The sequence below is a fragment of the Elgaria multicarinata genome, chromosome 4, assembly GCF_023053635.1.
Source record: "Elgaria multicarinata webbii isolate HBS135686 ecotype San Diego chromosome 4, rElgMul1.1.pri, whole genome shotgun sequence".
NCBI lineage: Eukaryota > Metazoa > Chordata > Lepidosauria > Squamata > Anguidae > Elgaria > Elgaria multicarinata.
This window is the reverse complement of record NC_086174.1, coordinates 10,464,404-10,487,486: the sequence shown is the minus strand read 5'-3', so window position 1 is coordinate 10,487,486 and position 23,083 is coordinate 10,464,404. Positions and strand designations below refer to the sequence as shown.

The 23,083-nt window shown below is 43.6% G+C and overlaps 2 protein-coding genes across 2 annotated transcripts in view; one reads left to right on the top strand and one right to left on the bottom strand.

Annotated features, from left to right (window-relative positions):
• The window catches only part of PUS10 (pseudouridine synthase 10), a 45,013-nt gene extending 42,234 nt beyond the window's left edge, over positions 1–2,779 (bottom strand). The window contains exons 1-2 of the mRNA XM_063123796.1: positions 2,718–2,779; positions 589–725 (exon numbers count right to left, since the gene is read on the bottom strand). Of these exons, the coding sequence (XP_062979866.1) occupies positions 589–714 (126 nt within the window). The 5' untranslated portion in view covers positions 715–725; positions 2,718–2,779. The remainder of the gene's footprint in view (positions 1–588; positions 726–2,717) is intronic.
• A 1,824-nt stretch (positions 2,780–4,603) lies between these two features.
• On the top strand, positions 4,604–22,597 carry PEX13 (peroxisomal biogenesis factor 13). Its single transcript, XM_063123797.1, has 4 exons — positions 4,604–4,682; positions 12,108–12,808; positions 16,974–17,099; positions 20,000–22,597. Exons 1-4 carry the CDS (start codon positions 4,630–4,632, stop codon positions 20,296–20,298), a joined length of 1,179 nt encoding a protein of 392 aa, XP_062979867.1. The 5' UTR covers positions 4,604–4,629; the 3' UTR covers positions 20,299–22,597.
• Positions 22,598–23,083: the final 486 nt, after the last annotated feature.

The following is a 23,083-nucleotide window of genomic DNA, read 5'->3' as shown; positions in this document are numbered from 1 at the left end:
GAAAGGGGAAGGAGACAGGGGAAGAATAAAAAATAGTATCGTCAGGGAAGGTTTAGGGAGGCTCCACTAACTGAACTCGCACCCCCAAGAATTGCAGGACTAGTAGTAGACCACATGAATTAATCATGATTGATGCATGGATTCCTGCATTGAGCAGGGGGTTGGACTCGATGGCCTTGTAGGCCCCTTCCAACTCTGCTATTCTATGATTCTATGTTTGGATTTGAATCTTTCCCAATTGGTTGTGTTGATCTATGGGTTTCCTAATGTTGCACGAAGTTGTTCCTTCATGTTGCACCATGGCGGGTACATTTCCATCCATCCATCCGTTACCTGTAACTCCCTTACTCCCACCCCACTGCCCATTCAGATTCTCAACATATAGAGATGTTTTGCTGGTTGTCTCCCCACCCCTATGACTAATCTCTTTTTGGCCCTGTAATCTCTGTCTCCCCAGTCTCCATCCCCCCCCCCCAAACTCCTTTCTCCAAGAATATTCCTCTTGCTTTGAAAAGAGGATTGGGCAGGCCTGAACACTGATTAAAAGAACTCTCCCATCACCATCAAAATAGTTTAATTTAACCAAACCTTATGGGGACGCCGGTACGAATCCTGCTGCCCCACACGGCAGAACCGGAGAATACAGCGTGGGCACGCTCCAAAATTCATTAACATCTGAGCAATGGGTCTATCATTTTCTGCCAATGCAATCATGCTGACGACGCCTGTATTTGAAAAGTAAAGTAACTTTGAGAATCACTACTGTGGTTGTGGGGGGAGTGAGGATCAAGGAAAACTCTCCAATGAACACATTCAGAGAGGAAGCCAATAAAATTGGAGAACAATCAGAAAAGAGCAACAAATATGGTCCCATGTATGGAACCATTTCCTTGTGCAGAAAGGTTTAGTATTTCAGGCAAAAAATTAAGCCCACCAAGCCATTTTCGGTGACTCACCAGATCTCCCTGCATCAGCTTCCGTGGCATTGCCTGAGTTTACCCTTACTAGCTAGTCCATCTGATGAGAGATTGGAGATAAAGGAAGTAATTCCCTTGCTAGTGCTAGCAAGGGGGTCACAAGTCATGTGTGTGTGTGTATGCATGAACACATGCAGCCCCCTAGCACCATCCAATGCTACCTGCACCCCTAATTTAAGTCCACAAAGATTGAGTACTTGAAGCCAAACAAATAAATCTGGCCTATCGATGGCCACCAGCTATCGCTTACCTATACCTGAAGAAGACATCTCCACCTCCCAATCCCTCCAGTTCCTTAGCAAAGCCCTTCTTAGATCTTCTCCGCATCATGCCTGTACTTTTACTGCCATGCTTGTTGTAACTCATAATTGACCCCCTTCACCCCCACACCTTAGTTCAGTATTCCATAAAAATCCCACAAGAGACAACTCTTGTCCATCTCTCTCTCTCTCACTCACTCACACACACATACACACACAACCTTTGGGGGTAGGGGTTAAATCCGTCAGAATGCACAAAGCTTTGAAATTAAACCTCCCTTTCTTTCTCTATTACAGTCTCATAGCATTTGATCTAGAATCTACATATGCTATGAGACTGTCGTACAGGAAGGGAAGTTTTCATTTCCAAGCTTTGCGCACTCTGAATCACAGATCCTAGACATTCTTCAACATTTCCCAAGGAAAAAAACTTGTGAATTTTTAACCTCCTTATTCAGATATCACAGATCACTTCTCTAGGTTTCTTTATTTTTATCTTTTTTATTGTATTTATTCAATTTATATCCCACCTATATGCAAAATACTCTAGGCGGCACACGAAGTTAAAAACATTTTAAACAAGATGAAACAAGCAATAAAGTAATACGACATAAAACAATATCCAACAGTCACCAATAAGATTCTAAAAAGGGAAGCCCTGCTGGAATAATAAAGACATTGCTTAAAGACATTGGTTGTTGCAGAGTAAATGAATGCATCATAGTAAATTAAGGGATATAAATGCAATAATAAATAAATAATGCAATCTCGCACAGGCTTCTGAAGCAGGGTGTGATCTAGTTAAGTACTAGTTCAGAGGAGGGTAACCAGGATGATCAGGGGTCTGGAAACAAAGCCCTATGAAGAGAGACTGAAAGAACTGGGCATGTTTAGCCTGGAGAAGAGAAGATGGAGGGGAGACATGAGAGCACTCTTCAAATACTTAAAAGGTTGTCACACAAAGGAGGGCCAGGATCTCTTCTCAATCCTCCCAGAGTGCAGGACACGGAATAACAGGCTCAAGTTAAAGGAAGCCAGATTCCAGCTGGACATCAGGAAAAACTTCCTGACTGTTAGAGCAGTGCGACGGTGGAATCAGTTGCCTACGGAGGTTGTGGGCTCTCCCACACTAGAGGCCTTCAAGAGGCAGCTGGGCAAGCATCTGTCAGGGATGCTTTAGGTGGATTCCTGCATTGAGCAGGGGGTTGGACTCGATGGCCTTGTAGGCCCCTTCCAACTCTGCTATTCTATGATTCTATGACTTACCCTGACTTTTCCATCCAGAGCAAGGTCAGCCTGGCTCTTCTGAATATTTCAATTTGGAAGTCAATGGGGCTTATTTCTGGATACAAGTGAGCAGGTGCCTCGTTTAATCTCCCTCCCATGTCTTGCTAAATGGGTTCACAGAACCAGGGCGATCTACAGAAGCCCACCCCAAAACAAACAAATAAAGACATGATTGATTTTCCTGCTCGCCTACCTTCTTCGTTTACCAATATGTAGAAAGTCTATGGGGGGACCATTTCGCCGTTGCACCCTAGGTCCCTATCAATGACTTCCTTTTCCGCCCTTGCTTCCGGTAGGGGGAAAGGAAACGGCCTTCCGGAAGTAAACATTCCGGCTCCAGCTACAGCACCCGACGAAGGCCAAAGGGCTGCAGTGTCTATGGCTTTAAAGTAATACGTCCGGTTCCTGGTGGCAGCTCCATTAGTGGCTGCAAAAGGCAGAAACGTTAAGAACTGAAAATACACCTTTCGTTGCCATACGTTGAAATAATCTCGTCCTTTCTTAGATATATAAATTCTGTAAAGGCTCAATCCTATGGATGTTTAGACAGAAAAAAAGTCCTACAACTCCCAGCATTCCCCAGCTACCTGTACTTGCTGGGGAATTCTGGGAGTGTTAGGACTTTTTCCCCTGTCTAAGCATGCATAGGATTGTGCCTTAAGTCGCTCATTGGAGGACTCTGTTGGGATACAACTTTGGACTTTAATTAAAATTTATTATTATTATTATTATTATTATTATTATTAATTTCTATAATGCCCAATAGCTGAGACTCTGGACAGTTCAAAACAATTCAATAAGGACTGAATGATTGCAAGTTATTAACACGTAATAAACTTTGAGTAGAGGAAATCGTTGAGGCTGTTGGTGAGCGCAGAAAGGAACACACGGTAGGCTTGCTTTAATGCAGCTTCTGGTCTTCCAAAAGTAGTTGGGATGCAATTCTCATCATCCTTCACCATCGGCTATGCTGGCTAGGCCTGATGGGACTTGTAATCCAAAACACCTGGAGGTCCACTTGTTCCCTATGGGATTGGGTTCAGTACCTTGGACAGCTGCTTTAGAGTTCAGACTGAAGGCCAGAATGGATTCACAGTGGCACCAAAATTAGAGCCACCAGCTTCCCTGCTTTAATGCATCCTGTTGTTCAATAATAATAATAATAATAATAATAATAATAATAATATCTGAAAGCTTGCACGTTTTGGTGACGTTTGAGTTGGCCTAATAACGGCATTAGGAGCCTTGTGTGGCGCAGAGCAGTAAAGCAGCAGTTTCTGCAGCTGAAACTCTCCCCACGGCCTGAGTTCGATCCCAGCGGAAGCTGGTTTCAGGCAGCCGGCTCAGGTTGACTCAGCCTTCCATCCTCCCGAGGTCGGTAAAATGAGTACCCAGTTAGCTTAAGGGGAAGGTAATAACGGCCGGGGAAGGCAACAGCAAACCACCCCGCTATAAGGCCTGCCAAGAAAACATCAGCGAAAGCTGGCATCCCTCCAAGAGTCAGAAATGACTCAGTGATTGCAGGAGAGGTTCCTTTCCCAATAAAGGCATTACGCTAATACGATTACTGGACTATCTATCTATCTATAGATAGATAGATCCATTCTGGGTTTTAATCAGAACCAGCCAGAACTCAAAAGGTTCTGGTCCTATTTTGGGGGTAGGATTCAGCACCTTGGATAACTCTTTTAGAGCCCTGGGCCGGATCTACACTACTGCTTTAAAGCGCTTTATAACAGTTATAAAGCGCTTTAACTGCTTTAAAGCGCTATAAAACTGTTATAAAGTGCTTTCTGACTGAAGCCCAGAATGGATTCCCAACCCCAGCGAAATCAGAGCCCCCAGCCCCCACTGATATGCGTTGTAAACCGCCTTGGGAACCGGAGCCGAGGTGTGCATGTGGAAGTCTTGGTCGCTTTTGGTGCATCTCTTTGGCCCGAGCCAAGGAGCTCGCGGGCCTGACTGGCAGCAGGAAGGGGCGGTCGATCGATGGGCTCGGCGCGCGGCGCGGCGCGGCCCGGGGGAGGCGGGACCTTGTCGGGTCGATCGCTCGGCGCTCGCCTGGGCAGGCGGCGGCAGCAGCAGAACCCCGCGGAGGCGCCGCGATGATGGCGGCCAACCAACCGCCGCCCCCGAAGCCCTGGGAGAACCGGCGACTGTGAGTGAGGCGGCCGGTGGGTGGGTGGGTGTGAGGGACGGGAACTAGCAAGGAATCGAGTAGAACGGGAGGAACAGCCGCCGTTCCGGCCTCAAGAGCTGAATCATTAAAATAGGTCCTCGCTGCTGCTGGTGGCTCAGTCTCAGCACTCTGCACATGCTCAGGAGCAAGCCCCTTCAAGGCTGTGGAGCAGCCGTAGGGCAGCCTTCCTTAGCCTGGTGCTCTCCAGATGTGTTAGACTCCAACTCCCATCAGCCGCCGCCGCCCCCCCCCCAGCTAGGGGATTATGGGAGTTGTAGCCCAACACACATGGAAGATTGGTAGAGGGGGAATAGGTTCCGGGGCTCAGCTCTGGTAGCGAGCTCAAAGGAGGCCCTCCCTCCTGGGCCTTCCCAGTTTCCTTCCCACCCTCTCCAGTTATCGAGAGGGGGGAGAACAGGAGGAAAAGTGCCAGTACCAGAGGCAGTAGGCCTATGTACGCCAGTTGCCGGGGAACATGGGTGGGAGAGTGTTGTTGCACCCATGTCCTGCTTGTGGGTCCCTGGTCGACAGCTGACTGGCCACTGTGTGAACAGAGTGCTGGGCTAGTGTTGGTCTGATCCAACATGGCTCTTCTTATGTTCTTAACATTATAACCATTATACTTTGAATGGTTTTAATTTTTGTGAACCACCCAGAGAGCTCCGGTTATTGGGCAGTATAGAAATGTAATAAATAAATAAGTGTTTAATTGACACCCCCCCTTTCTCCTGATCTCGCCCCCATCTCCTCTTGCACCCACATGGGAATGAGCCCCTTCCATAAGCTTGGCAGGCAGAAGAAGGCATGGCGAGGACTGGCAATCCATGCTCCTCTTTTCTTTCTGTCACATACATGGGGTCCGGGGAGCAGGGCAGAGAAAACAATGTTTTTGGAACGATGTTGGGATGTGGGGTTAAAATAGGGTGACCATATGAAAAGGAGGACAGGGCTCCTGTATCTTTAACAGTTGCACAGAAAAGGGAATTTCAGCAGGCGTCATTTGTGTATATGGAGAAGCTGGTGAAATTCCCTCTTCATCACAGCAGTTAAAGCTGCAGGAGCTATACTAGAGTGACCAGATTTAAAAGAAGGCAAGGCACCTGCAACTTTAACTGTTGTGATGAAGAAGAAATTTCACCAGGTTCCCCATATATACAAATCACAACTGCTGAAATTTCCTTTTCAATACAACTGTTAAAGATACAGGAGCCCTGTCCTCCTTTTCATAGGGTCACCTTAGTTAAAAAAAAAATATATAGAATGGATCCTCTGCCAACATTAAAAGATGATAGGACTCCCAGTGTAGCCTGTTTCCTATAAACTGTAGGAATAAACTGCAGCATAAAACTATGTGCAATATCCTCCCACGCTGTTTCTGTTGGGGATAATTTTGGCTCGCCCTTCTCCAAAGTTTTAAATGGGAGACTGTGATGTTACCCCACAATTGATTATCTTGTTTAGGTCTAAATTAGTACGTCTGGTAAGTAGGGAATGTTAGAACTGAGTGGGCGTGGTTTAAGATGTAATAGGTGGGGGGGGAGTATATAAGGAGAATGTTGGGAGTTTGTGGGGTATGTGAGTTTGGGGGATGAGTTTATTGAAGAGTTTGGATTCTAGGGACTTAGGATTGGTGTGAAGAGAGTGAGGTGGTTGGTGTGAAGAGAGTTTAGTCAGGATTGAAAGTATTATATTTTGATTTAAAGCTTTTAAACAACAAACTTATTATTTTGTTAGCTACCAAATACCACGTATCAGTTGGTGTTATTTACCTGTCTTACAGTTGTTAAACACCTACACCAGATTATACCAACAGTATATGTAGAGCAGATCCTTTATTAAACCTGTTTCCCTCATAGCTACGGGAAAGGTTTTATTTAACCCTCCCTCAGGTTTTCAAGTGGTGGCGCTTGGCCTGAGAAGGGTTTATGCGACAGGCCTAGTATAAGGGTCTGTTATGTCGCAGAGACCAGCACGTCCACAACTCCAAAGGTTCTTGGTGTTCTGATCCCAACCCTCAGGATGGCTTTTGCAGTGTGAATTTTCCCCAGTGAAAGAGCAACAAGCTGTTGCTTGCATACTGTTGCAGATTATCAGTAGTCTGATACTCTTCCTCTCCACCCTGTCCCACCCCTTTCCCTCGAAATGGGTGTGGTGGGTCAGGTGCCCCAAGGTGGTTATCATTACTCCATACCTGTGTTCCCTGAATAATTAAGATTGCATAACATACCTGCATACACTGTAGCCCTCCTGTCTTTAGTTAATCTTGAAGTCAACAGAATTCGGTAGAATTGGAAGAACCTAAGTCCCAAGTAAGTGTATAGGATTAGGCTGTAAAGGTATTTTCTGGTAGTATAACTTGATCGCCACATTAACATTTGAACTTCCTGGAAGCTTTTACTGTTTTATGTTCAGACACAATTTTATTGTGATTGCTCTATAAAATAGAGAGCTGTTCCTCAGGGGTTAGTGACGGCTACTGACGGGAAACTGAGTTACTGGCCTTCTAGACACCTGAAATAAACTGTGAGCTTGGTGTAGGTACTGCTATTAATAATACAAAGTGCTTTACAGTGTTTACTTTCTTATTCTAAAAACCACCCTGGGAAATACTTCCTTATTCCGGGTTTGTAAATAGTGACCCACCCAAGGGCCTCTACTTCCCTTGCTCGGCTTCGTCCATTTTCTTCCGCTGCCCCTTACGCCTGGAACGCTCTTCCAGAACATTTGAGAACTACAAGTTCAATCGCAGCTTTTAAAGCTCAACTAAAAACTTTTCTTTTTCCTAAAGCTTTTAAAACTTGATGTTGCTCAGACTTTATACTGTTAGTTTTACCCTACCCTGTGCCTGCTTACCCTACCCTGTGCCTGTTTGCATTCTCTTCCCCTCCTTATTGTTTTACTATGATTTTATTAGATTGTAAGCCTATGCGGCAGGGTCTTGCTATTTACTGTTTTACTCTGTACAGCACCATGTACGTTGATGGTGCTATATAAATAATAATAATAATAATAATAATAATTAATAATAATAATAATAATGCTTACTTGGTGTGACTACCAGGCAAGGAGCTTTACGGATGTTCTTTTCCTTCAGGCCACAAATTACTAACTTCGCATGGCAAGTGATTTTCTCTGAGCTGTTTACAGGCTTGCATCCTTCTCGGTGTATAAGTCAGAAACTGAAACGTGGAGATCAATCCAGTGAGTCTGAGCATGGTGTTATTCTTGAACCCACGGTCTGAGCCCAGTTGTCCAATCGTTCAGCTCCTGCTGATTTTGTTCTTTCAGAAATTAACCTATTTCTTCCAGGCAGTCTTGGATTTCCAACCGGGTTTTGTTTTTGATTTTAGACACATGGTGTATTCTGGCAGGGCCAAAATGAACGCAGACAGTTGCATAATTAACCTTTGATCTGAACCTGTGATTCTACCTTTTTACTTGAAATTCCCTTGCCACATAAAATCAGTTAAACAGCCTGAGCTGGTGCATATTTACTTGGAAGTAAATCCTACTGAGTACAATAAGACCAATTGCCATTTTTTTAAAAAAAAACAACCAGCAAAATCTTGTGGTACCTTAAAGACTCGTGCTCTTCGCTCCTCTGATGCCATGTTTCTCGCCTGCCCAAGGGCCTCTACTTCCCTTGCTCGGCTTCGTCCATTTTCTTCTGCTGCCCCTTATGCCTGGAACGCTCTTCCAGAACATTTGAGAACTACAAGTTCAACCACAGCTTTTAAAGCTCAGCTAAAAACTTTTCTTTTTCCTAAAGCTTTTAAAACTTGATTTTGTTCTGACTTTATACTGTTAGTTTTACCCTACCCAGTGCCTGTTTACCTTACCCTGTGCCTGTTTGCATTCTCTTCCCCTCCTTATTGTTTTATTATGATTTTATTAGAATGTAAGCCTATGCGGCAGGGTCTTGCTATTTACTGTTTTACTCTGTACAGCACCATGTACATTGATGGTGCTATATAAATAAATAATAATAATAATAATAATAATAATAATAATAATAATAATAATGTATTTTTGCCTACGCTTTCATGGAATAGATTCCATGGAAGGCAAAATCACTATCCCCATGAGAAGGAACAATGGGAAACATCTAAAGAAGACAATGTGTCTGCACAAGGAACAGTGAGAGATGTGTAAGCAGGGAGGAGTACAGTTCTGAGGATAGTGTCAGGAATTATTACACCAACTATGGACCTATTTGGACATAGCCTTGCAACAGTTTTTCTCACACTGATAATTTCCCTTTGGGTTACTGTAAAGTATCATAAATGGGACTGCTTTTAAAAATGATTTGGAAATTTCAGTTAGCCCCAAATGCGGTGGCTAGATTGCTAATTGGGACTGGCTGATTTGAACATATTATGCTTGTAATCTGCATTGGCTGCCAGCCCATTTCTGGACCCAATTCAAAGTGCTGCTTTTAAAATCCTAAATAGCTTGGAGCCGAGTGTCTTTTTCCATATCTGCCAACCCAGATCCTAGGGTCACTGGCTGAGGCCCTCCTCCAAGAGCACTCACCAAATGAGACAAGGCAGTGGTGGCAAGAGAGAAGGCCCTCCCCAGAGAGGCTTTCATGGCACCTCCATAAGGGTCTTTTTAGGGGCAGGTTTATTCTCCCAAGTATTTTAAGACCTGTTTTTAGTGTTTTTAATACACTGAGAACTTAGGTTACTGGGCAGTTTAAAGCTGCAATAAATAAATAAGTCTTGCAAGTGACATCAAAAAGGGCTTATTTGGCTCTGTTTGGAGCAAGAACCACAAGCAAATGATGGGTTGCTGCTTAGGGAATATGGTGACATGTTAACTGGTGATGGAGAGAAGGTGGAACTACTCAATTCCCATCTAGTCTAAGGGCCTTGCTAGACCTGCCGGCTTACACCGGCAGGGAGGCGGGGCCGAGGCGCGCTAACATTAGCGTGCCTCCCCCAGGCTACCACACGGCGGACGCGTAGGGACGTCGCGTCCCAGCGGCGTCCGCCATTTTTTATTATTATTTTAAAGGGGCCGGGTGCAGCCCGAAGACGGCGGACAAGGTTATTATTTTTTTACGGGGGGGTGCGAAGGCTGGGAGGGGGGGTGGCAGGGGGGGTGGCACGGGGGGAGGGGGGGTGCGATCGCGCCGCCCAAGCCCGGGCAATGCCTGGCATGGGGCGGCATTGCCCGGGCAATGCCGCCCCATGCCAGGCATTGCCCAGGAGGCGCACGGCGCGATCGCACCCCCCTCCCCCCGTGCCACCCCCCCTGCCATCCACCCTCCCAGCCTTCGCCCCCCCCGCCGATGGGCACAGCGCTCCTATGAGCGCTGTGCCAGGCAGGTCTGCGGCTTTTCGCGGCTCCTTGCGAGTAAGCGAGGAGCCGCGAAAAGCTGCGGAAGTCCCTAGACGTTCCCCAGCTCCGGTCTGTGCGGATTCCCCTGTGCGTCATCTGGACACACAGCAGGGAAGCCGGGACAGAAGGCACGCTAAGGCCTCGTCTAGGAAGGCCCTGAGTCTCCTTTCGAAAGGGAAGTTGTGTTCAACCTGGGACAAGTAGAACGGATGATATAAGGAGGGACTTGCAGCCCTGGCTAGGTTAGGAGATGGTTAGAGGAAAACCTAGCTACTTTAAATGAGTTCAGATCTCCAGGGCCAGGTTAATTACACTCCCAGGTGTTGAAAGAGCTTGTAGACATTATTTCAGAACGGCTGGCTGAGAATTCTCCCAGAATTCTCAACTGGGCAAGGTGCCAGAAGTCTGAAAACTAGCAAGAAAGCTGTCCGCATCTTCAAGAAGTGGGAAAAGACAGATCTGAAAAATTGCGGAGTAGTCAGCCTGACACTGATACTGGGCAAAAGGTTAGATCAGTTGATTTATTAAATGTTTTTAGCCCTCTGCTCAGACAAAAATGCTTCCAGAGTAGCTTACAAATAATCAGTAAAGCAAGACAGCCCCTGATAAGTTTGCCATCTAAAAAGGCGTGACTCACAAGGAAAAAGGAATAGGGACGGAAGAGGTTTTTTTAAAAAAGTATTTCTGCAGGGCTGATGGTTTGGCCCTGTTTCCCCTTCTCATTTCTCACAGCACAGCCTGCTGGAATGGCTGGTGGTAGTGAAGCAGTCGGTCTCTGTGAACATCTAGAGAATAATACTTTTATTGCAGCCAGCATGAGTTTGTCGGGAATAAAATGCAAAACCAACCGTAACTCTTTTTTTAAAAAAAAATAGAGTCACTGGTTTGGTAGATCATGGGAATACAACGAACATAGTATATCTTGATTTCAACAAAGCGTTTTGACAAGGTTTCCCATGATATCCATGTTGACAAGGTGGTAAGATGTTTATTTGGTGTATTTACATCAGGCAATTGAGGATGGTGTAGGCTCTAGTCTAGTCCACAGAAGCTTATGCTTTGGCCCTGTTCAGACATGCATAGGGGAGGATAGAGGGGAGGATAACAGAACCATGACAAGGGGGCCCATCACATGACGTAGAACCATGTGGTGCCGCTACCCACCCACCCTTTAGTACTTACCTGAAACTCCTCCATATGGTTTAACTGCACATCCTGCCATCCTCTATGCCCCAAATAGGCCCCCGGCAGCCACTCGAGTAAAAAGAAAAGGCTGCTGATCATGGAGAAAGCCTGCAGCAACAAGAGCATGATGGCTATTCTTGCTGGTGGACTCTATGGTCACCACCATTTTTTTAAAAAAATCACCAAACGAGGCTAAAAACCCACGGAGTTCCCGCCGGATGTCCTGGGAACTACATGGGCAGCCTGGTAACCCTCTTTCAGAAAGTGGGTAGCAAGCATGCGTACTCTGCCTGTCGTGGGGTGGGAATTCTCCCTCCACACGATACACTAAGCCTCTGTGGATTGGTTTTTTGAGTGATCCACAGTGGGTCCGCGTGTCGTATGAATAGGCCCTTTGCGTCTTTAAAGTGCCACGAGTCTCCCTCGCTGTTTTTGCTGCGACGGACTAACCCAGCTCCCCCTCTGGAATTGGCCTTTCCCGACATTTATTCATTTATTTATTTATTTTATTACATTTTTATACCGCCCAATAGCCGAAGCTCTCTGGGCGGTTCACATATGATTGCAGCCAAAGCTCGTAAAACTTTGAAGCTCTAAATCCGAAATGCAAAATCGGAGCAGAAGACCTGCCCGATAGTTGATCTCAACACTGGATATATATCGCATGTGGTGAGATGATCTTTGTAAACATTTGTTTTTTAAGTCCGGTATTTTAGTTCTGTGTCCTGGCACCAGGAACCAATTCAAAAGGGACATGCATAGATAAAATTTATGTCAGCCAGGAAGCATATACGCTGTTTGGAGGAGAGTGGGATGAAGGAGCATTTTAAAAATTAAAATCGTCCTGAGTGCTAACAGTAGATTTGTGGATTGTAGGTCCGCTGATGTGGGGGCCAGCCAGCTCACGAGGCCTGGGCAACCTATCCTCACCCGAGTGCCCCCTCCTATTCTGCCAAGGCCATCGCAACAGACCGGGAGCACCGCCCTGAATACTTTTAGACCTGCTTACAGCAGCTCCTTTTCTTCAGGCTACGGCGGATATGGAAATTCCTTTTATGGAAATTCCTACAGCCCTTACAGTTATGGATATGGTGGCATGGGCTACAACCGGTTTCGGATGGACGACGTTCCTGCCAGCCGGTTTGTTCAGCAAGCAGAAGAAAGTAGCCGGGGGGCGTTTCAGTCCATCGAAAGCATCGTGCACGCCTTCGCCTCGGTCAGCATGATGATGGATGCCACCTTTTCGGCCGTCTACAACAGTTTCCGAGCAGTTTTGGATGTAGCCAATCACTTCTCCCGTCTCAAAATACACTTCACCAAGGTGTTTTCAGCTTTCGCGTTGGTCCGAACGATAAGGTACCTCTACAGGCGGCTGCAGAGGCTGCTGGGTTTGAGAAGGAGCTCGGAGAATGACGATTTGTGGGCGGAAAGTGAAGGAACTGTGGCCCGCCTCGGCTCCGAGGAAAAGGCGGCCAACTCCGCAAAATCGTGGCCCATTTTCCTGTTCTTTGCTGTTGTTCTTGGGGGGCCCTACCTCATATGGAAGCTGCTATCCACCTACACAGATGACGAAACAGGTAAAGAGGGCTCTGTGATTATGGGAATCAGGGTGGATAAAAATCAATGACTTTTTAAAAAAAAAAATCAAAAAATGGATTTTTTTATTTAAATTGGATTTTTTTTTTAAAAAAAATGCTTTTTGAGGAAAAATCTAGCTAAAGATAGTTTTCTATTTAAGATACATTATAGTCCAAAGGTTATTCATCATGAAATAAGGATTAGTTTTCAATTATTTAGCATGAGGCTGATTAATTTTTTTGGTAAATGAATTCCATTAATCCATTCACAATGTCATGCTCTTCCAGAGGCTTCTGTACGATTATTTTTCTCCTTCCAATAAAGTACAGCAGAAAAGTTGTCCAAATATGAATAAGTAACCTATTAAACTGGAGATAGTTCACCTCGCAATAATTTCATAATTATCTATCTATGATGTGTTTCTAATAGTATAACCAAATCAGTATTTTAAAACTAATCTGAAAAGTTGCTATTCTAAAAATGAAACCTTCATCTGGTTGTAAATATTAAGATTGTACCAGCAAGAATGAGTCTTTGGTAACACTGAGTTGTGTAAAATTTAGCAAGGAAGAGAGCACTTTTTTGTTAGGGGGGAGAAGTTACATGATTAAATTGAGTCTGATTTAAATTGTGATTTAAATCATGATTTAAATCAAAGTGATTTAAATCAAATTCACCCTGATGGGAATAGGAAGCGATCCCACAAGTGTTTCCTGGTCTCGGCTACTGCAATGTGTGGGAATGCCGGTAAGTGCTAACACAAAATCAGGCTGTGATGTTTGAGGCTATGAAGATGACCTGAAGTTACTGTGAGTGTTTTAGAAGTTCTTGGTCAATTAGAGTTTGTATGTTGGAACATTAACTCTTTATTGGTATCTTTGTTGTGAACAAAGATAGAGAGCCTTGGCTATTGGGTAGTATAAAAACGTAATAAATTATCATTATTACTCAAAAAGAACTTTTTCTACTTGTATAGAAAAATGTAACAAAATAACGAGATAATCATCCCCTTCTTGAAAAAAATGAGTTTACTTTTATTATGGAAGGTGAACATTTTAGGGCTTAAACTGCTCTATTTACATATAGCCAAAGACTCCAGCCCTTGGAATAGACGTGCCAGTCTTACAAAATGCACACCGAGTGAGAAGACCTTTTTATTTGGGACAAGTGCTCAGTTCAGTGTACAAGTTTTCATGAACTCAGGAATCTTCCTAAAGTTGGATTACCCCATCCCGCACTGCTGGCCAAGAGTTTGCAGAGAGAAAAAGATTTTAAGGACAACACTGACCTTCTCCCTGTGTGGGAGAAAGGAGGAAACTGAGGGAGATTTAGTGATTGTGGGTTGGTTTGATAATCGCTGGTCTTGTAAGTAAATTGGAAACGTGTTAAGCGAGTTGTGATCCTGAGGAAATCTATGATGCGTATATTTCTGTGGATCTCTCTGCAGCCTTAGAAAATAGCTATTGGGGAAGTGAAAATACATTAGCAATTTGGATAACAAAATAAAGAAGAATTGGAACATTTTGTCCCAAACCAAAGGTTTCAAGCTTGCCTTTCATCTGGAGCTTAGATGCTTTTCTCACCCTCTCAGAAATAGAATTGATTTGTGCAGAATAACATGAGTGCCTTTCCTGACAATTTGGTTGCCTGCAACGAGGGTGAGTTTAGCATGCTCTCATAATTACTAACAACAACAACAACACCCTGAAACCAAAGCGCTGAATCCTTCAACCAGGGTGCAAACAAAGAAGAATTGCAAACAAATACTCTCCATCGATAGCCCTGCGTGGTGCAAACTAAACAACAGAAGCATAAAGTAAGCAAGAATACAGGCCTAAAGGAAGCATTGTTTTTAAAGTCAATTAAAAGATAAGTGACCACAGATAAGTTCAGAGATGTTCTGTACAACTAGTAATGTGGCGGGGTGAAGGGGTTCCCCTTGATATAAACAAATGAATGCAGTTGATATCCTTCTTCATGTTGGTAGCATTTCTTATAAGCAATAAAGGAGTTATTTAATTTTTGTAAGTCTGGAGCCATCCTCAGGAACGTCAGTGTGATGTACCGTATTTCTTCGATTGTAAGACGCCATCGATTGTAAGACGCACACTAATTTCAGTACCACCAACAGAAAAAAAAAACCACCTAAGACACACCTGCAATTCTAAGACGCACCCCATTTTTAGAGATGTTTATATGGGGAAAAAGTGTGTCTTGGAATCGAAGAAATAGGGTAGTAATGGAAGTGTGCACCAGTTGCTGGGGAACATGGGCAGGAGGGTGCTGTTGCACCATGTCCTGCTTGTTCATCCCTGGCTGATAGCTGGTTGGCCACTGTGTGAACAGAGTGCTGGACTACCCTGTTTCCCCGAAAGTAAGACATCCCCCGAAAATAAGACCTACTTCCAGTTTTGCCTCTCGCTGTAATATAAGGCATCCCCCCGAAAATAAGACCTTTTTTTAAAATGTGTACCGTATTCTTCTTCATGGAAAAATAAGACATCCCCTGAAAATAAGACCTAGCGCATCTTTGGGAGCAAAAATTAATATAAGACACTGTCTTATTTTCGGGGAAACAGGGTATATGGAGCCTTGGTCTGATGCAGCATCAGGGTACTTCTTAGGTTCTTATGTGCCATTGCTTTGGACTTTGCTTCTCTGGGCAAAGAATAAACTAGGAATTTGTAGTTCACCTGTCAGTTACTCTTATGGCTGAGCAGGAATTTCAACCTTTGGTCTCTCATGTTGAACGCAGTTTAATCTTCCCTGTCCCAACCTAGTAGTCTTTCCACAGGCCTGTCCTGGCTGTTACATGTGGATCCTGCAAAGAAGTTCTGAAGGACTGTTGAGAGGAGCAAATTTAGATTTGTATTAACCTAATCTTAACTTTGGGGAGCGGGGCAAAATTTCCTTTGGTATACCAATATAATAAAAAGGGGGAAATAGAAAAGCCTGGTCAAATGTTAGACATGAGTGCTCTGAAATTGGAAATACTTTGCAGCTGAACGGAGCACTTTTGTATGCCATGTGCTGGAACTAAAATGCCGGTGTAAGGCTTTGAAGGAGTAAAACCCATGTATGTCATAGGATGATGATGATGATGATGATGATGATAATGATAATAATAATATATTTCTTACCCGCCTCTCCACTTGGATCGAGGCAGGGAACAACAGTGAATATAAAACATATAAAAACTGATTAAAAACATAGTACCGTATTTCTTTGATTGTAAGACGCCATCGATTGTAAGACGCACACTAATTTCAGTACCACCAACAGGAAAAAAAACCCTAAGACACACCTGCAATTCTAAGACGCACCCCATTTTTAGAGATGTTTATATGGGGAAAAAAGCACGTTTTAGAATCGAAGAAATAGGGTATACATGATTAAAACATACTAAAAGCATCCTAAAATTCCACTGGATAGGCCTGCCGGAATAGATCAGTCTTGATAGCTTTCTTGAATGCTAAAAGACTGTCAAGCTGATGAGTCTCCTCCGGCAGGCCATTCCACAGTCTGGGAGCAGCAGAAGAGAAGGTCCTCTGGGTAATACCTGTCAGCCTAGTTTTGGCTGACTGAAGTAGATTCTTCCCAGAGGACCTGAGTGAGCAGGGCGGATTGTACGGGAAAAGGCGATCCCGCAGGTAGCCTGAACCCAAACCATGTAGGGCTTTAAAGGTGATAACCAACACTTTATACTTCGCCAGGAAACTAATTGGCAGCCAGTGAAGAGATTTTAAAACTGGTGTAATCTTTTAAGTAAAGCATTCTATCCTTATGCTAAGGAGCTCAGAGTCCGGTTTAGAAATCACTGCTTGCCTGGTCACCTCTGGCAAATAAAGACTGTGTCCAAGCGACCACTTTGAAAAGTCTTTTCCCCTTTCCCTAATTATAAACATTAGGTATGCCTGTACAATTGGGCTAGTAGACATTTGGGATGTGGGGAAATGCTAATGCAGCTAGGTGAGATCAGATGGAAAAGGCTGAGATTGGATTGCCTGACTTGTGAGTGAGGATTTCAGCTAGTTTCCTGTATCCATCTCTGAAGGCTGCAGCCCTTGCATCATTCTGCCTACCAAAGATTATTTTCTGAGTGCAACAGATCGTTGCACTAAGCAGGCTTATATCGATACATTTAATCCTTGTTCTCTGGAACAGTTTCCAGTAATTGGGCAAGTGGAGAGGACGATCATGTCGTTGGGAGAGCAGAATATGACTTCAATGCTGTTTCAGAAGAAGAAATTTCGTTGCGTGCTGGTGAAATGCTAAAACTAGCACCCAAAGGTAAGACAATTTAGATTCATTGCGATTCCTCAGAAAATTCATCTTACTAGCTCAACTGAACTATAAAGCAGTCTTTTGAGAGCTTTGGGGGACAGCTTGTCTGTCTGGGGGTAGAGAATCACTTCCTCTTACAAATGTTTACCCAGTAAAGGAACCACCCTGTTTGCACGGTTCTCTAGAAATATCTGCACGTGTGATTGTTAGATTTGTTGTACAACTTGTGCTAGTATGTTGATACTATTGGCCTGTAGCCAAAGACTTGGCTGGTTATTTCAGCCTTTGCCAGCACTGCAGCTCCTGGCCATGTGCAGCTCTGTGCCTTCCTCGCTGAACTCTCCATCAGGCCTCTCCCTTAGTTTCTAGAGATCACACCCAACCTTCCTGTTCCGTGCCTCTCGCCCCACCTCTCTGCTTCCCTCATGAGGGATTTCCTCTTCTTGGTCACCCACTCCGTCTTATCCATGTTTGCTCAGAACTAAGTCCAGCTGTGATCAACGGGGGTTGATCCCAATTTCAGCCCGTGTCTTTTTGCATGTGTTTTACTCCTGTATCTGATCAGGTCATTCAGTGGCTTCCAGAGACCTCCTTGTGCCCTTAGACAGTTCTGCCAGAGACTTCACCATTATTAGAAGACAATATATTGTGACATTTTGTGGGTGGATGTGGGGAGGTGCTAGCTAATACAACTAGGTGAGAGCAGTTGGAAAAGGCTGAGAGTGGATTCCCTAAAGGTATTTTAGTAAGGCCTATTGTTATTTCTAGATTATTATTTTTCTTAATGGACCAGCATGAGTGACCTGCAATTTTTTTGAGCTTGAATATAATGTTTGCAGCTATCTTAAACATACAATAGTAATGTTGTAATGGAGGATAGAAGCTATACTTCTATTAATAGAAGTATAGCTTCCAAATCATGTGAGGTACTGGTTCCTCTCTATTCAGCCCTGGTTAGGCCTCATCTAGAGTATTGCGTCCAGTTCTGGGCTTCACAATTCAAGAAGGACGCAGACAAGCTGGAGCGTGTTCAGAGGAGGGCAACCAGGATGATCAGGGCTCTGGAAACAAAGCCCTATGAAGAAAGACTGAAAGAACTGGGCATGTTTAGCCTGGAGAAGAGAAGATTGAGGGGAGACATGATAGCACTCTTCAAATACTTAAAAGGTTGTCACACAGAGGAGGGCCAGGATCTCTTCTCGATCCTCCCCGAGTGCAGGACACGGAATAACAGGCTCAAGTTAAGAGAAGCCAGATTCCGGCTGGACATCAGGAAAAACTTCCTGACTGTTAGAGCAGTATGACAATGGAATCAGTTACCTAGGGAGGTTGTGGGCTCTTCCACACTAGAGGCATTCAAGAGGCAGCTGGACAACCACCTGTCAGGAATGCTTTAGGGTGGATTCCTGCATTGAGCAGGGGGTTGGACTCGATAGCCTTGTAGGCCCCTTCCAACTCTGCTATTCTATGATTCGTCATATCTTGGGTTCAGCATGTTTTCTGTGCAGGAAAGGCCCGAGGTTCAGTCTCCAGCTGAAGCATCTTGGGTAGCAGGCCTGAGAAAGTCCTTTGCCTGCAAACCTTGGAGAATTGCTGCCTGATAGAGTAGACAGTACTGCCTAGTGCCTTAGCCAGTGGTATGACTTTGTATCAGGCAGCTTTGGATGTTCAATACTGAACCTTTAGTGCTCAGTACAACTACCCCGGAGGACTCAGCTTTACTGGATTCAACTTTACTGCTTTACTCTAGAATTTGCTTAAAATGTGAAGCAAGGAAGGCCATGTCTGATTTAAAGGTTGCTATTATATTTGAATGATTATATATTTAAAGCATGTTATTGCTGCGCTTCAGCTGTAAAAAAAATTCCCAAAGTCACTTTCAAAAATCGCTAATAAGACAGTCCCTCCCCTCAGGCTGATCACCTAAAAATCCGTAAAGGAAAAGAGATTGGGAGGGACGAGAGAAAAAAAGCATGATTGTGTTGGTTCAGTTGCCCACATGGAAGGGAATATCTCTGTTCTGGGTCTGATTGTACTTCTTTTAAGAACCAGGTTTGCACCACATCTATTCGCCTTCTGGGCTGAGATGTTTGGAAGGCCTGCTTACCTTTTTTTCCATTTCTGTTTCTCTCCTTTTGCTTCCTGTTCATGAGTTCAAGCTTAATCCGCTTCTTGTCCCCTCCTCTCAGGGCAAGATGGTTCCTCCAAAGCCCTTCTAATTAGCTCAGAAAAGCTGTTTGCCTGCGGAGTTTTGAACTAAGCTGCTAGTGGCTGTCAGAGGGGAGATGGAGAGCACCGTCCCATTTCCAGTGCAACCCACTGCATTTCTATGCTGTGTTTCGGAAGAAGGAGCACCCCTTCTTGTGCAGTCCATTTGGTTTCTGTGGTGCGTGCAGAGGAGGGATAGAGCGCTCTGTCTCTCCTCCATTAGCCCACTCACTCACCTACTTGCAGTTCCTTGTCACCCGTGTGGTTACTAGGCACATCCTTAAACTCAAGACTGCCCTAAATATATGTTTTCTGATTATGAAATTTACTAGTTCTTTGTGTACCTTTCACATTTGACTATACATCGTCACTGCTTTATTTAAATACTCCCATTTTGCTCATTTAACTATTAATCATTATGTGTCAAAAAGTCTTTAGATTTTTTTTCACTCAGGTCTTGAGAAGCTTGGGAGGGTCACACAAATCTAACCTAACCGGTCTTTGCGGAGTTAGCTTGGTGTAAGGTGTGTGAGCTCTTTTGGTTAAATGCAAGTTTCTTTTCTTTTGTATATTTGTTTTTAATGTTCACTGTTTTTAACTTTTGTAAACTGCCCAGAGAGCTTCGGCTGTGGGGCAGTATATAAATGTAAATCATCATCATCATCATCATCATCTTCTTCTCTTTCTTTTTTTGCCAGAACGACAGCCCAAAATACGTGGCTGGCTTTTGGCCAGCCGTGATGGCCAGACAACAGGACTTGTACCAGCTAATTATGTCCGAATACTCGGCAAAAGGAAAGGGAAGAGAACCACAGAGCTGGAGAAAGTTACGGAGCATCAGCCAACAGTTCCCAATGTCACGTTGGTCCAAGGAGCCACGGCGGCTGACACTTTGGAGGAGCAAGAAGCTGCCTTTGAGTCTGTTTTTGTGGAAACCAATAAAGTTCCCGTCACATCCAGCTCTTCTGTGCATGGTGGAGATATACAGGACCTTTGATATGTTTGAAGATTTATCAAAGTGGGTTGGAGTGTACTCACCAGTAATACTGTAGGGTAGCTATTTGGTAACGATGTAGCGGAACACTGTTGTTGACTGTATCTGATAACTTGCTATTCACACCTGGTGGGGTCATAGGGAGGGAAGTTATTGGCCCAAACATTGTGCTTGATTCATCTAGCGTTGGCCAATTGGGTTGGGTACGCTCAGGTGAGTTTTAAAGTCAAGGCTTGGCGGCTTGTCCCACTCAGCTGAAGGAGCTATGCGTAAAGGTACTTGAGATAGTTCTTTGCTGTGAAGTCCTCGGTGACTGAAGAATCTACTCAGTAAGTACCATTGCGGTGGTTCTGAGAGGGATTTTTTTCAGAGTCTTTAAGTATACTGTGAGATCTCCCCACCACCACCAAACCATTTTTGAGGTGGAGGGAGAATCTCTAGTTCATGGAAAAGTCAGTATCAACAGGAAAACATCTAGAGAGAAAAATTAATTTATTTCCACCAGTTAGTAAGTCTCTATGAAAGGTGTTTAGAACTGGCAGCAAACCCACCTAGTTGTAGTTCTAAGATGTGTGCTGCCAGATCCCCTGGTCTTCTTTTCATACTTAAGCATTCTCCTTATGAACCTTGAAAACTGCTCCTTTATGCTAGTCCACATCCCTACACTTGAAGCCCCGTATAATCCTTCGCCTGGACTGGTAGGCAATTGCTCTTTAACTAGAAAAGCTACATCACCGCTTGTCCTTTCAGCTCAAGTATCTAACACCTTTTGCCCCGTCTTTTTCCTGCAGCCTGCAATTCGATCTGTCAAGAATACCTCACTGAGGCTCAAACTCAACATTGGATGGCAGCAGATATGTATGTTTTAAAGTTAGATCTGTCACCATCACATGTAGTCTGAGCCTGAGTAGTTGGTAAAGATCATACCTATTTTTTTCCCCTCTGGTTAGTTCCTTAAAATTGCAAATGTTAAGTTGTCTAGCGTATCACCTGACATTCTACATAAGCAAACATACAGTAGTTGCAGTGCTAAGAATACTAAGCTTGATATTTGCTTCTGGCATGAAAATAATACTTCTGTTCATAAAAATCATGTTTACTTTTGTGTTGAGGCCATACTAGTATGGATAGAAAAAACAAGTTTATTCTGAGAAAGCGAGTGATAAACTAATCTCAGGGTGTAATTTATTGGATATAGTGGTAAATCAGACTTTAGAGCTTAATAGTGTCTCTAACTAAAAATACCATGAACTTGCCATGCTACAAAATTTCATACCCATCTTCTCTATAGACCATCTAAAAATAATTTTCTGAAATTGAAAAGTGCATCTTAGATGTCCTTATCTTACATCAAAATCCTGCTTAGAGCACCATCTCCAGTTTCACTGCAAGACAATTGGCATAATAATTTAAGGGCTCACTTGCACTCATTTCTGAACAATTTTGTTTGCTGGTGTAAATCGCAATGCAGGTTAGTGAACAATGTAAAATAGTTAGCACAATCTGGTAGGTTTTCCAAACCAATTAGGTTCACTCACAGCTTAACTCGTGTGCTCAGGTCCGAGAGATGGAAATAAACTTTGATCCCTTTCTGTTTAATAATGGAGCACTGCAATGGTTTCTTGAGAAAATGTGAAATGACTCCTTCAGTGAGATAGCAGCTGTGTGGGCCAGGAGTAGTTTCATAATCAGCAAGTCTTGAGCAAGCATACACAACAGACGCTTGGCTGTTCACATAAGTAGGTATCGAAGCCTCTCTGCCACAGAGATGGTCACCTCAATTTCCTTTCTGAAACATACTAGGAAAGTTAGGTAGGTATCTAATACCTGAGACTAAAAAGTATTTCATTTTTTTCAAGTGTCCATTGAAAATTCAAACTGGGCGGAGTGGGCAGGGTGTTTCAAATTTCCTTAAGACTTCAAATCTTTTCAGTTTGTGAGATCTCAACGTTATCCTTTAATGTAAATAAGTCACGATTGACTGACAGACTTTTAGCCTGTCCTAAAAACGTTTACTTACGTGCCACTGAATTTGATGGGTCTTATTTCCTAGGAAGTACACTTGGGTTTGCTGTCCTGATCTTTCTTTGAATTTGCTTAGCTATAACAAGTATCATATCTGTGCATATCACACTTCAAATAGTTAAGTATGGATCGTGAACACTGACAACTGACCCTTTGATTTTGTACTCGTTTTAATGGAGCCAGAATGAAAATGGTTGTAATGATTTGAATTTCACTCAAGATGTTATCATGCAGTTGGATTTAACCTGTATAAATCTATTAAAATTCATTGAAACTATACAGCACTCTTTTCTTCAGGGAAAGTTGTTTACACTGAAATTGCAGCAACGATCAACTTGAAAAGAAATTCACTCCCGCAATCATGATTCCTGCTTGTATCAGCTGTATATCCTGGCCATCTCTTTACATTATACAGTTATCGATTATTGTAATTGATAATTGTGTTGGTACCTCCAGGAATGAAAGAAACAGAGGGGATGTCTTTTATTAGGTCTAACATCTTTCTTATTTAATATCTCCAAAGTTCTAGCTTTCAAGCAACTTGCGGTATATATGGAATGGCCACATCTAGTTTTGTTTTCATGCAATTTTTTTAAAACAACAACAACACAAAGAATAATTACTTTTTATTTTTCCCAAAGAACATATATTTAGGAGCTGGGTACAAAAGAAAAGCTGTGGAGTGTGGGAGAATTTATGGGAAAACAGAACTAGATCAGTAATCATGAAAATCTGCACAGTTCTAGCCTATGTGTGTCTACTG

What these genes read in the sequence shown, in the direction of transcription:
- PEX13 (XM_063123797.1), top strand. Translation starts at nt 4,630, where the DNA reads ATGATGGCGGCCAACCAACCGCCGCCCCCGAAGCCCTGGGAGAACCGG. An exon ending in CCCTGGGAGAACCGGCGACT is followed by an intron (nt 4,683 to 12,107) that starts GTGAGTGAGGCG and finishes TGTGGATTGTAG; the next exon opens with GTCCGCTGATGTGGGGGCCA. An exon ending in GCTAAAACTAGCACCCAAAG is followed by an intron (nt 17,100 to 19,999) that starts GTAAGACAATTT and finishes TTTTTTTGCCAG; the next exon opens with AACGACAGCCCAAAATACGT.